The sequence below is a fragment of the Contarinia nasturtii genome, unplaced genomic scaffold, assembly GCF_009176525.2.
Source record: "Contarinia nasturtii isolate CC-2019 unplaced genomic scaffold, AAFC_CNas_1.1 Cnas_scaffold_1037, whole genome shotgun sequence".
Classification (NCBI taxonomy): Eukaryota; Metazoa; Arthropoda; class Insecta; order Diptera; family Cecidomyiidae; genus Contarinia; species Contarinia nasturtii.
Genome location: NW_022198383.1, coordinates 817714 through 831670, shown reverse-complemented (window position 1 = coordinate 831670; position 13957 = coordinate 817714). Strand labels below are relative to the sequence as shown.

At 33.3% G+C, this 13957-nt stretch overlaps 1 protein-coding gene and 1 long non-coding RNA gene across 3 annotated transcripts; both read right to left on the bottom strand.

Annotated features, from left to right (window-relative positions):
* Window positions 1-555: 555 nt before the first annotated feature.
* Window positions 556-1485, bottom strand: LOC116344244. Its single transcript, XR_004201394.1, has 3 exons — window positions 1192-1485; window positions 925-1129; window positions 556-854 (listed from the first exon to the last, which is right to left on the bottom strand). It is a non-coding gene; the product is annotated as an uncharacterized LOC116344244 (long non-coding RNA).
* Window positions 1486-1824: 339 nt separating this feature from the next.
* Window positions 1825-13127, bottom strand: LOC116344279 (protein trapped in endoderm-1). Of its 2 annotated transcripts, none has more exons than XM_031772749.1 (5): window positions 11778-13127; window positions 3616-3718; window positions 3292-3437; window positions 3101-3201; window positions 1825-3038 (listed from the first exon to the last, which is right to left on the bottom strand). In XM_031772749.1, the coding sequence occupies exons 1-5, from the start codon at window positions 11814-11816 to the stop codon at window positions 2342-2344; spliced, it is 1086 nt and encodes a 361-aa protein (XP_031628609.1). In that variant the 5' UTR covers window positions 11817-13127; the 3' UTR covers window positions 1825-2341. The 2 variants fall into 2 exon arrangements, with proteins under 2 accessions (XP_031628609.1, XP_031628610.1); XM_031772750.1 differs by having other exon boundaries at window positions 3616-3712.
* Window positions 13128-13957: the final 830 nt, after the last annotated feature.

The following is a 13957-nucleotide window of genomic DNA, read 5'->3' as shown; positions in this document are numbered from 1 at the left end:
TATTAATCTAATGGTGAAATAATTGTAGCAGAAAACCGAAAAGAGTATGCTTCTTCAGTCATATTTGAGATGACTCATTAATTATACGAGAGAGGTTATTTACACAGTTGAAATCAATTTATGGCAAAGCAATTTCCAATACCGAAAAAAGTTCTGTTTGTTGTCAAGAGAATGTCGATGATTACGGTAAATGATGTTGCATTTATTCATATGCCATACTTTCCATATAAATTTATCCTGAAGTCTTAAATTATTAGTAAATTCAAACCAAACAAAAAATCAAAGACACCATTGAGTTTTTTTCAGATGAAATAAGTTACGTTTGTGTGCGATATACGCATTTTTCTTAATTGGCGTGAAGTTGGTTGTCGACTGTAATGTTGCTTTGACATTTGTCGCTACTTGAGTTTGTGTTGTCCAATAATTCCACAGAGATCGATGCAAATTTACATTTTATTCTGCATGAAATCACTAGTTAAATTTATTTTGATTGCTCAAATATTTTTTTATTTCTTCTTGAATTTAAATCAAGCATAATTTTAATGGAACTAATTTCGATTATTTCAATTTGATACTTGATATTGAATTAACGAACTTTTTTCAAATGCCTATTCATCAGTAAATTTGTTTGTATTCATTCGTAAACTAGCACTTCTTCTTTAAGGGTAAGCAGTAGCAAATAAATGGAAATAAATGTCAAGCAGCCAGCTACTATGCCAGACACAACGCCGGGCCAACGACGAAAAATGATCATGATGAAAATAATTGTAGACAGTACTAACATTACTCCAAATGGCACCATGGCACTCATATGTAAGCGACGATGTTGGAAACGTTGATTGAATCTAGGAAAACTGTGAAAATTCATAAATGTTGGGTACAAAAGTAAAAAAGTACTGTAAATTAAAAATGTTCTGAAGTTACTTGACTGGCAGTTCTTCTTCTGGATCTTCTGGCCAAATGAAATTGGCTCGATGTATATCAAAATTTGTTATTTTTTCCGTCATCGGCGCCGATTCATTTTGTATTGAGACGTTGATTGGCTGTCGTACGGCTGAGTTGATGACCGAATTAACTGCTGGTCTCATTGTTGTGTATGCATTAAAACTACTTTGAAAATCATATGTTCCTAATATTGAATATATAAAATGGATTCAACTTTGAATCTCATCGAATTATTTATTCTCTTACTTTTACCGACTGATCTAATTCTTTTTCGCTCAAAAATGGGTGGGTAAAAATAAATCCAATTTTCTAAGGCACTACTTTTGTTAAATGTTCTGTATGAATTTCGACTGGCGTTGCAAATTGATACGCATCATATTCGAACTTTGTTTATTTTCAAAGAGCTGAAAAAAGTCCCATTATCTTCAAACCGATGAATGTCATCAAAAACATTGTATGCACAAAAACAACATACACACATATATGTGTTCAAATATACACAAATATTGAGGCGGCTGTTACCATTTTATAAGGCGGCATTGTCACTTGCTGATAACCGTTCGTCAGTTGTGAGCATACAAATAAACAGACCATTTGATAAGAGACGTATGTATACAGCTTACACAAATACAACGACAAAGCAATAACAGACGAATTCAGCAGTGAAGCGAGTTACTTACCGAAACAATTAAACACTTTAAAGTAGCTCAAATAAGATTAAAATAGATTGCAACCGTTACTCACAAACATCAAGCATACACAATAAAAAAAAATCAGTTTTTTTAAAAAAAAGAGATAAACCTGAAAAGACGAATTACTCAAGTGCTGCAGTCTGTAAATAATATCTGAAGATATTAAAAAAACAGCCAAAACGTAAAATTCGTTTTAAAAATCGAAATGTATTCTTTGGCTCATTATGAATGGCGTCCAGACTTAATGAATATAGAAGTAGAGTTTAGCCTATACTGATACACTTTATATACACATAAAATCGCTTTGTACTGAAAATCTAATGGAATCTCCTGCCTTAAATCTCCTTAATCCGCCTTGCAAAACTTTATTTCAAAATAATTTAAAAATTGTCTTTCATCAAATATCATGATATAATGCTTCTTATCCATTCGCAAAAATTGAAGAAGAAAAATAAACCGTTTGTTGGTGTATTTTTGTTCGATATCAATTCTTGACCAGTTCTTTGTCATTTCTTCGTTAAAATCTAAAGCTAATATATTTCTTAGAATTTTTCGCTCATTAAAAAGTAGTACCAAATTTAATCTCAAATATGACTTGATTGTATGGAATTTTACGATAAAAGAAAAATAGTGAAAAAGTAGAACAAATGATTGCTTATAGTTATTTAAATGGCAAAAAAAGAACGATCCGATTCTGGAATAAATTAGACTTTGCCATTGAAATTTCCATTGGAACCGTTATCTCGGGATCCTTTACTGGGTAAAAAACTTTTGCTTGGCATCGGACTCAGTGGTTCGCCCCAAAATTTCATGGCTGAGAATAGTTTAAAGTAAGCGACCCGATACGTACGATTACTGGCCGCATAAATGAATGGATTGATTACACTCGATGCCCATGCAAGCACCGATGCAATCGTATTAATCCAAGGATATTCGAGTTTGTCATCGAAAAGATTGACCACGGTCAATGGTAGGAAACACAATAGAAAACAGATGAAAATGGTCAACATCATTGCCGTTAAACGGCTGTCCTCACGTTCACGAGCGGCTCCAATTGATTTCGACGATGCACCAGTTATCGGCGCACTGCTGCTTATATGCTTATTTAATTTTTGACGTTGTCTTCGTACGGTGTAGTAAATGCATGAATACGATATGATGATGACGATGCACGGCAATAAGAAGCCGACTAAAAACAAGAATTTCTTTATTGATTTGCCGTCCTTCTTGAGTATTGTGCATGAAAATGTTTTCTCATCCAGGCCAAGTGTCCCCCAAACGCTAAACAACGGCGGTATCATTGTTGAAATGGCAAAAAACCACACCACAAACAGTTGCAACGCAATGATATGCGGCCGATAAATTCGAGCGTACAAATGATGATGGGCGATTAGAATGTATCTGGAATATATGGAAAAATTGAAGAAAAAATACCATCGACATGAAAATTGGGAAAATATTACCTATTCAGTGTTATTCCGACCATGCTCAACAGACTGACCGCCACATTTGAGTAAAAGATCACTGGAAATATTTTGCATAGTGTCTCTCCAAGCGTCCATGCCTACACAGATTGATAATATATGATTTAATTAAAAATTTGTATTTAGATCGTGTGATTTAAACAAAATGCTGGCATTTATCAAGTGCTCACCTTGTTTATGTATCGAATCGCCGTTAGTGGCATACTGAACGAACAGAACAACAAATCTGAGATGCATAGTGATAGCACAAACGCAGTGGTTGCATGTCCTCTGAGCTTTTGATGTTGAAGCAACGCAATTATCGTAATTAGATTGCCTGCGTATAATCAGAGAGGGGGAGAAAGAGAAGAAAAGACGTAAGTAAATATTTGAAAAATTAACATAAACATTCTGTTTATCTAAATCAATGAAGAACCGAGTGTATAAACAACATCGATCCCATATGCCTTATTTTGTTTCAATTATTCGTTTTCAATTTCAAGTCACACACTTACCCGCTATACCGACAACGACAAAGATACATGCACATATGGCCGCAAATATCGTGGCTGAGTTCGGAAGCACTACTGTTGAAGTCATATTACCGATAGTCTGAAATTAAACAGAGAAAACGAAAATTAAGAGAACGAAATCACTTCAAAAAACCGAAAATGAAACAATGACGATGATTGTTACAATTCATTTGCGTTTCAAGAGTGCGTTGGCTTGATTTCTTGGTATGCATCGAATATATCGGATGCAAAAGACACAAGAAACGTGTGAACACAAAGTGAATCTCAAAACAAAATTTATCTTTTGTTTTGAAAGAGAATGAACGGGAGAAAGAGAGAGAAAGAAAGAAGGGACAGCCGCAAAAAAGACTTGACAAAGCAAAAGGCGCAAAATAAATATTTAGAATACACAAAACAACGCGTATTGAAAATTGTTTACAATTTGTCGATGCACATTTTATGATACACATATCCTGCACGCATGAAACACATGCGAACCGTATTTTTGTGTATTCAATTTAAAAAAAACAGTGTTGTCATGCAAACACGATGAATGCGAATTAGTGGAAACGATCAATGTTGAAGTATGAAGGAAGCCAATAATCCCAAGTAATTTCGTTATATTTTTAATTTAAATTTCGCTGTTGCACTTTGACTGGTATTCGTGTGCAGCATACTCATGAGCCTACTAATAACAAAACAATTCAATGACTTGCTTAACGATAAAATGCACACTACTGCGGCACGTATGTAATTAGAACAATGTTTGAACAACGGTCACACGAATGAGCCGATGAAAGTAGACGGCAAAATTTGTTTCACATTTCAACAGATCCCGAACACAAATTTGTGGTCATAGTCAGCTGGAATTTTGTTGATAATAAACGATCGGTATATATTTTCGTTGCTTAATGAGTGGCCCATCAATGTTTGATATTTTATGTAATTGCTTCATCATAATGGTTTTGGTATTTCTAAGGTTTCGCGCTATTTTTACACGCACGCATGTTCAATAGCACGTAAATTCTCGGGATGGGACAGTTGGCAGAGTCGGAAAATAATTGAAACACACACACAAACTTTAAATGAAATGCCCATTTAGTTTGAAGCACATTTTACAACAGAAAATGTTCATTTATTCTCATTTTAACAGTCTATTAAAAATCCATAAATTACATTAAAAAATCAAGCAAAAGACACAAACCGCATGCTTTTTGTTTTTGCAAAAGTTTATGGTAGAAGTTCTATTTTATTGCGGCTGCTGCCATAAATCGCGTCAAAGAAATTGAACATTTGCTAAATTTATCTTTTATTATCACTGAAATGTTTAGATGTGAGAATAATATTTTCGTTTGAACATAGAACCACTTGTGCATGAAAGTGTTGTTATAGATATCACGTTGTAATTTTGCGTAATTCGATTGTGTTTTGTGCAAAAAATGCCAACGTTAATCGGTAGGCATTGCATCTAACCATCTTAAATTAATCACAAGCGTAACCAGAAACATTTAGCACTATTAGTGGATTCGCATATGTTTACGATTATCGCAAATGAGAATTACGTTTTGTTCAGTCTAATTGACTGAACTCTGTGCACGCTGTATATAAATACAACATTTTCTAGTAAATGAATTTTTCGATTTTAAAAACTCTTGTTTCCACGTGCTTGTGTGTATTGGTTAGTTGGTTGGCCTGTTATTATTTAGATACGATTGCATTGACGTCATTTACATCAACACTAACTGTGAAAATTTAAGATGGAAATGTTGAATAACATAATGAAATCAATCGGATATACAAATTGCGTAAAAATAGACGAATCCACTTGATTTACCAAATCAAAAATAGCCTGAAGTTCAATGGAATATTGACCAGACAAAAGCCAGAACAAAATTTCGTGTGCACACGATTAAGTCAGAATTATTATTTGTCTATCCCGATGGGAGTATATATTTTCGTTTCAGACACTCGTTTTGCTACTAACTGAAGATAATTCAAGTTTATTCGATACTAATGAATTTTAACACAAAACCGCAAATTATTCAACGAAATTATAAATAACTGATGTGTTTTTTAATTTGTTTATCTCGAGCCAGTGAAAAACTCACAATTTCGATTGAAACTCTAATGGATATTTTAATATTAAACTAAATTACACTTAATTCTAGGCTGATTAACTCCCGTTGAGTTTTATGAAAACATGTTTTTTCCATATTGTGAAATCATTTGAAATTGATTAAATAAAAAAATCACTCAAACGCACAGTTTGTCATATCGGAATTGAAGTTTACTTCCAACATTTTTTTTGTTTATTATGAAGAGACTTAAACAAATTGAGCCACTTTTTTATGATTTACGATTTGAAATTTAAAAATAAAATAAATCACTTCTATTTCACAGAATCCTTGTACCTCATTTTTTATTTCTTTTTTTTTCTTCTGAAAAAAGTTTCACCGAAATTGATTAAGTTCGTTGAATCTCGCATCCTAGTCGTCAAGAATAAATGTTTGAGAATAATCGGTGTTTACATTTAAAATTGATTTTGGATCGTGGCGCTTCAAATGGCGAACATAATAAATCACGCTACATTTGAGCGATGAAGATTTCTATTCACGTCTTTCGAATTTTATGGCGTTAAAAACACACGAATGAATAGAACCATTAAAAACGTGACGAATTAAAATTTAACAAAGGGGAACGTGATTACAATAACATATACTTGCATCAGTGAATACAATCGATCGAACACTTCGATCACAATCGATATTATGTATGCATTTGTTCATTCAATGTCACTTTCGATATATAAGGAATAACACAAATTGATTCTATTCGTCTGAGACTTGAGAACAACTCCGATCGTATCGATTAAATTTTATTGAATAACAATTTATGATCATGATCTACCGATTTGCAGATGACTATTTTTCGCTTCGACTGAACAATATACTATAACGAATTTATTTTTCTTATGTTTCGTGTCATTCGCACAAAAAGGTCAGCCTGTTGAAAATTCTAGTTAGTAGTTCTCCTCATTGTATTAAATTTCAGTTTAAAATTGATATAGTTTGAGTGATATGTCTAAGTAAGTCTATTCAAAACCGAACATTTTTTTTTCTCTTCCTAGAAAAAGTTGGCTTCCGAGTCATTTTTCATGTATTTAGTAATTTACTGCGTTTTTTTGCTTCGGAATTGAAATTTTTTGTTTGTGATAATGCATTCGAATTGAGAATTAAGGGACCGGAAATATTTCCATTGAATCCAGAATTCTATCAATATTCAATTTTGTGAGTGTCTGAACATTGTGTTTCCAAAACACTTCACTTATCAAAGTAGTGTCACCTACTAAAGGTCATTTGTTTGGGTCACATCATGAATAAAAAAAACAACAACTGTATAACCTTCGCAAGCTTGGCCGCGTGACGATTTGATTATGAACAACAATGATTTCGAATCGATTTCCACAAATTTGTGGCGTTTGCTTGCGCATCTTTTATTTCAAGTTGGTGTATTGTTTACAATATTCAATTGCCATATTCATGTTAAGTCATTCGAGACTCTCTGCACATTTGCATTGCGAAGCAGACGAAACGCCTTAAATAGTCGCCACTTTTTATGGTCGACTCGGGCATGAGTGAATAATATTATTATTGCATTCTACACGTTTCGTTGAAATACACATTTAAGAATGTTGATGTGTTTTGCTACTTTATGCCACGAATGATTCACTGGGCTGCTTCAATTATCTTGGAGTAGTGAAAATTTTCATTTATTATCTATGGCAAGAATGAAAGAGGAATTGTTGGTGTGGATTCCATTCTAATTGTTCGAGTAAATGACGTTTTGGAGACAATTTATAGCTTTTACCTTGACCACAATGTTTCAAGAAAATCATTATTGAAAAAAAAAACTAATCCGCATTCCTTTGATAACAATAATTTGAATTTTATCAGAAACATTATCGCAAACCACTCAACATGATTTGGGCCGAAAAGTGAAGTAGGTATATGTGTTATCAATGATCGACTTTTTTTAGCCACTTTTTCTATTTCAACAGACAACAGAAATTGAAATGAAGCAATAAACAAACTTCGACATAATCAATACACCTTTTGACTGATAAAAAAATTTGTTCAAACAAATCGCAAACTTTTCGCTAAATCAATACTTGGAAAATGAGTGTATACTCATAAAATCTGCGATTGGTTCTTTACTTCTGTCTCTTTCTGTCTTTTTCTCTTTGTCTTTCGATCGATTCAACATTGGCGAAACTGAAAACAGGCGAACGAGAAGTGTTTTCAAGTTTAGTTGCAATTGTAGAGCTATAAACTTGTATTATTTTATAGACATATTACAAGAATATATGGTTATTATGAAAACTGGGCAGAAAAAAAGAGTGTGAAGCATGAGAACGAAATGGGTTGTGGAAAATCCCTTGAAAATTAGAAATTGCGGATATTTTAAATAAGTATATGTAGAAGATTCAAGCAGTCTTGTGCAATTCAAAACGAAAAAGAGTTGCACCTAATTGAGCGTAAAGAGATTTGCTTGAAAACCATACATCAACAAATGGTAATTTGCGCAATCATCCAGTATTTGTTGGCGAAAAAAAAGAGTGTGCACGTACTCTCTGTGAAAAGTGCCAATTAATTGTTTTTCTGTCTATTTCGTCTGAAGAAAGACAAAAAGACCTGAAGTCTCGTATTTCTATAAGCATGTCTTTGAAAAACAAAGCGTAACCGAAAAAAATCGTGTTTACAACAGTGCTAATTTGCAAGCCGTAACTTTGTTTTTATGCTGCAATTGAACAAATACAATGCCTGTGCTTGAACACATTCGTTCTTCGTCGTTGCATTGGTTTAAATTTGAAAATCGTGTTCTTTCCAAATGTATCGATCTTTTGGTTTGAACGAGAGATAGAGAAAGAGAGAAAAACGGAACATTTAGATTATCTTGCGCAGACATACACATTTCATAATAACTGACAAACAACAAACCCTCGTTTAAAATAACACATTCTCTCCTTGTCACACTGTATGCCGCATGCATTTGTCTTTCGTTACGTTTCTTTTACAATAATTCCGTTGCAAACACACACCCAGTGCGATATGGCCTCTTTCACTTAAGTTTTTACCTATATTTCTATTTTTGTTTGCGCACTACTATTTTTATCTTTGATTTTTTTTTCTTTGGTTTCGTTTCGACGGTCGAGTGAGTGACAGATATATTGCTTTCCCATATGCGTACAACAACTGCATTTCTGTGCAAACGCATCGAAAATAATAAGTACTTTTTTGAATTCTCAGGTAATAGGCAATGTGTGGATGAACAAGACAAGGGGAAGATGGAAATAATATGGGTCCGTTGAATGTTGTCTATTTAACACACAACATCATAAATCGTTTGCTATTCGATCGCTATGAAATTATCATACGCAATTTGAAATGGGTTGATTTTTAAAATATTCAGTTAAAAATTGATGTGATTTTATTTGATTTAGATTGCAGCCAAATAAGTTAAATATTGTCACTCAATAGATCACTTTTTAATATTAGAATGGAATTCTTTTCAAAAAAGGGTGTTTGAAAAAATTGGTTCATATAACAATTTATGGTTTGCGTTAAAAAAAATACGCCACAAAAAAAACAGTAGAAGAAACAGTGTATCGAATCGCATTAACAAATGATATTGAATTCACTCTCAATGACAAAATTTTTGGTTTCGAAATACAAAAATGTTCATTTTCGGTGGAAAGATCATAATTTCCGTTGTTACCGAAAAAATCGCAGTCATTGCTCGAAACGGTTTAATCGGATTTCATAAAATGTGCATCATTTGGTTGGTGTGCGTGCAAGGGGGAATAAAATATTTCATGGAAGAAATATGGAATTTTTGATGGTTCAGCTGCTGCATGAAATTTTTGCAAACGACACAAACTCATAAATTATTTGATGACGTTCATTTGAAATAATTTAGAGAGAGACTTTTTTCCGCTTTTGCCTTTTTCGAAAGTGTATACATGCAGAATTGACACATTTTGCCGGAGAGCATGGCGAAAAATGTAATTGTAATATTCATAGTTTTTCGAGACGAGATTGAAAAATTTGGTATTTGGAATGAGTCAAAGTGTGTATGGTGTGTTGTGCATTGCATTTGTTATTTATGATATAAACCATATGCTGATTAATATATTTGATAGGCGATTTATCATGTCAAATAGTGCAGAGCATTGGCTTTATAGTATGCAGTCGATGCTCACATCTACGTCGGCTGCGTCAAACCACATGCAAATGAATTTTGAAATACTATTACGAAAGAATTGCTGTGTGCTCATGCATCATTATCAGCGGATAAATGAAGTTGTTTTAGTGCACTTTAAATGCGAAACAAAGTTACTAATTAAATGCAATGTAATTGAATAAAAACACGTTGTTAATGGGCGGTTGCTTTTTCTCTCTCTCTCTCTCTCTCTCTCTCTCTGTTTTTCTCCATAATAACGAACATCAAGAACAATCAATTCATTGTGCGCCACAGCTACACACACAATTGCATCCAAAAAATATAGCCATCTCAAGAGTGAAACTAATTGAATTTCTGGTGCAGAGTTCAAATCAAGTCGTCCACTCAAGATCCATACATGTTTGAGATTGATCCAGCGTTTTTTTCTTCTTCTCCGTTTATTTAGATCTGGTCGAATCGTGTGTTCATGTTTATTGTTTTCGATAGAAACAATGTTTATGTTCAAGTATTTTTTTTTTTGACTATTTTTTAAAAGAAACGAATGGAATTGATTCCAACACATGCAAAACGTAAATGATCCCATGTCAAAGGCGATGAACATGTGTTCATGACAACCAACAACATCAAAAAATGAACAAAAACAGTTACATGAAAAGTCGAAGCAAATGGCATTTGCCCGAATTATGAGCGAGTCTTGGGTATTTGAATCCAGCAGATTTATTATTAATAAAATTTGACGAAAATAAGCAAAACAGCTATAGAATATTTTAATTTTGTTTGTACAACGAACAAACACAGTTTTATGGCGTCACTCACAACCACTTGTGTTGTCATTTCATTCAAGTTGTTTCGAAAATGACACATTCCATGTAATAACTACATTTTCAATTAGGCAAATTGTCGTTTTATTTCTAACTTCATTGCAATTGCACGATCTGTGTCGAGAAATGTGAAAACTTGAACGATAAAACTCACAATTAAAACGGTTCGGAGTCTTATGTGATCGGGTGAATAAAATGTAAACAATGTTTTGTTAGAAAGTTGTGACATTTGCGTGGCTTCTTTCTGACCATGTATTTTTGTTTTAAGCTGAATTTACGTTGGTTTCAATCGGATCATCATAAATGACAATATAATTTTGCGATTACGTGTCATAATATGAAAATAAATCACACATAAATTCGGATAAAAATGTGCGTTACCTAATCAGAGGCGAAAAGAGACATTTGTAAAAAAAAAAAGATATCACTAGGTTGAATCACGCGTGGCGGTGAACTCTCTGTGATTTTTCAATTAATTCGGTTCGATCAAACGGCCCACGTTAATGAATCACATACACCCAAACGATCAATTCATTAATTCGGAAAACAAACTTTTCACAATATATGAATGATGTATATTATGATATCTATTGAACATTTGCATACACTCACGCAGAGCCAACTGTTACAATGAATGGGCACAGTGACAAGTCGATCACTGGAGTAGGTTTGTGATTTCGAAGAAATAAAAAAAACAACAAACGGCTTTTGCTGCTAAGAAAACAGAAATCGGTGGCGTTGTTTTTCTGTTGCACGTTCTCGTTTTATTTAATCGCAGAAAACATTTGTATTGACCATATTGAATAACAGCTTAAAGTAAGCGATAAAAAAAGTATATAAGTAATATGTTGAATGACTATCAATACGATTGACGTTTTTGATCACCGAATGAATTGCTTGAATATTGGCGGAATTAAGACATGAGCGGCAAAGAAGCGATTTCTGAATCACCAATAAAATTGACACAAATCGTCAGTGCGGCATGAATCATTCGTACGCGGTTCAGAGCGTTTGAAAACAAGGTATAAATATACAATGTTTTGCACAAAGTCACTTAATTTCACTTTGTAAATGGTTCACATAAAAAATTGATAAGTAACTCACCTGATATTTTTCAAGATTCAACGGTAACGAATTGTTCATTTCGATTTAACTGATTTTTCTCTTGATAACGATCGGAAATTTAACGACGAAATTTATTTGAATTTAAATTTGATTGTGTTCAACACAATATCGTTTCGAATATTGAAGTTAGTACATTTGTTTTTCGTTCGATTCACTTAACACATCTGCGTGCAATGGCAACGCATTTAACCATTTTTATCACTTTCGTTGGTCGATGAAACTCGCCAATATCGCGGTCTTCTGTTGACGATGATTTAGGGCATTTGATGTGTACATTTGCACTTAATTGAATGCCCCTTTTCAATTTAACGTCAATTATGTTGTGTATGTGTGTGGCAACAGTATTCGGATACGCTGTGCTGGATATCGAAACCAATTATGTTAAATTGTAATGCATCACACGTACAAATTGATGCTTCCTTTTTTTATATCCCGATCCGCGGTTATTTCATTTGATACGCGCCAAGTGTGTTAAATTTATGATTGTCATTTGGTGTTAACGCTTCCAGTTCCTGTTTTCGTTTTCGATGCCACATTCAATTTAAACACAAACAAAAAGAACAACGAACGGAATTTACGGTCCAAATTTGGACGATTGTGTAGGGGGGTTCGTGTCACAGGTTTCCAGCACATTCAATAACGTTTTCGCTGTTAATAATCCAAAAAAAAACCACAACTACTACAATTTCGTTTCATTGACCCGACAGAATTTTAGAAAAGATCAAACAAAAATTGAACATCATTTCAATTGAGATTTGACACCGACAAAAAAATGTGTCTATTTTTAATCGTGGATATCGTATTTGAAATAAATACTATTATGTCATTCGTCGTTATAATAATGTTTTTTTTTTTTATCAAATTCACTTAAAATTGTCACTTCGCCGCTAGAGTATCAGATTGGTTTTCGGAATTTACAATTGATTTCATGTCAAACGCAATGCCACTTATCAAAATATTATTTCTAATGAAAAATCAAAAATTCAGTAAATACACGTAAGATTTGGCAGCCAATGAAGCAAATGTGATACGACTGACGATCGTCGAACGAATGAAAAATGCAACTAAGTCGCACGAACGCTAACACAGCACTACTCTCACTCAGCTGCCGCTATTTTGTCTTTGGTCTTTACGTTTTCTCTCTCTCTCTTTTTCCTTGTTTTTCTATCTCTCGTACGCTCTGTCTCTGCTTCTATACCATTCACCGCATGCTTGTAAACAGTGCGGTGCGTGTTTTGTACTGTTTTCTATATATATTACTTACGGCGTTAAAAACATAACATTAGAATCAGACCGATCTTTGACTGTATTGCAAAAAGAACACGATTTTTTTTCCACTGATTTCAATCACAATGATATTTCGATTCTAATGTAAGTTGTGCATAGTACAACATTTCAAGGCAAATCACATTTTTTATGACTTTCGTAATGGGACTGAATGTATGCATGTAAAGTTGAATTTGCCGCCAATAAATATTAGAAAAAGAAGTCATTCAAATTGATGAGTTTGATAAGTGTACAGGTATGCAAGGAATGAAATGTAACGGGAACATATGTATTTCAATTGGCTACTCGATGTACATACGTACGACATCATCTTATCTTTTTGTTCGAGTACTTCTGGCTTGTACTGCCTTCTGCTAAATTACAACAAACATTTCGGAAGTCTTTCTACGTATTTAAATTATACACGGATATGACTAATGCATCATGAGCGAAGGTAACATTGCTCAACTCGTTTTTGAATGAAAACGAAAGCCACAATAATAGTGCAGCAAATACCATTACAATGACATAATGGCTTTGTTTTTTTTTTTTTTTTTTTTTTTTTAATTTCAAGCACATTTGTTTTGCTCAGATTAAACATGTGCAACAAATTGAAATTGAACAAATATCTCGATATATAAATCTCTCGCTCACCAAATATTAACAAAAAATTTGAATTTTAATTTGGAACTGATCGATGCTCAAATGCTTTGTGCTCACAGCATGTTCACAACTAATTAAAATTGCTTGCCAATTTCGGAAATTCATACCAAATTATTGGCGAATTAGTTGAGACTTAATTATGTGCACAAAACATCATTAGTTTCATATTTATAGAAGAATGACGTGATGCGATAAAAAGCTGACTTCTCACAAAAGTATAACAATTTTTT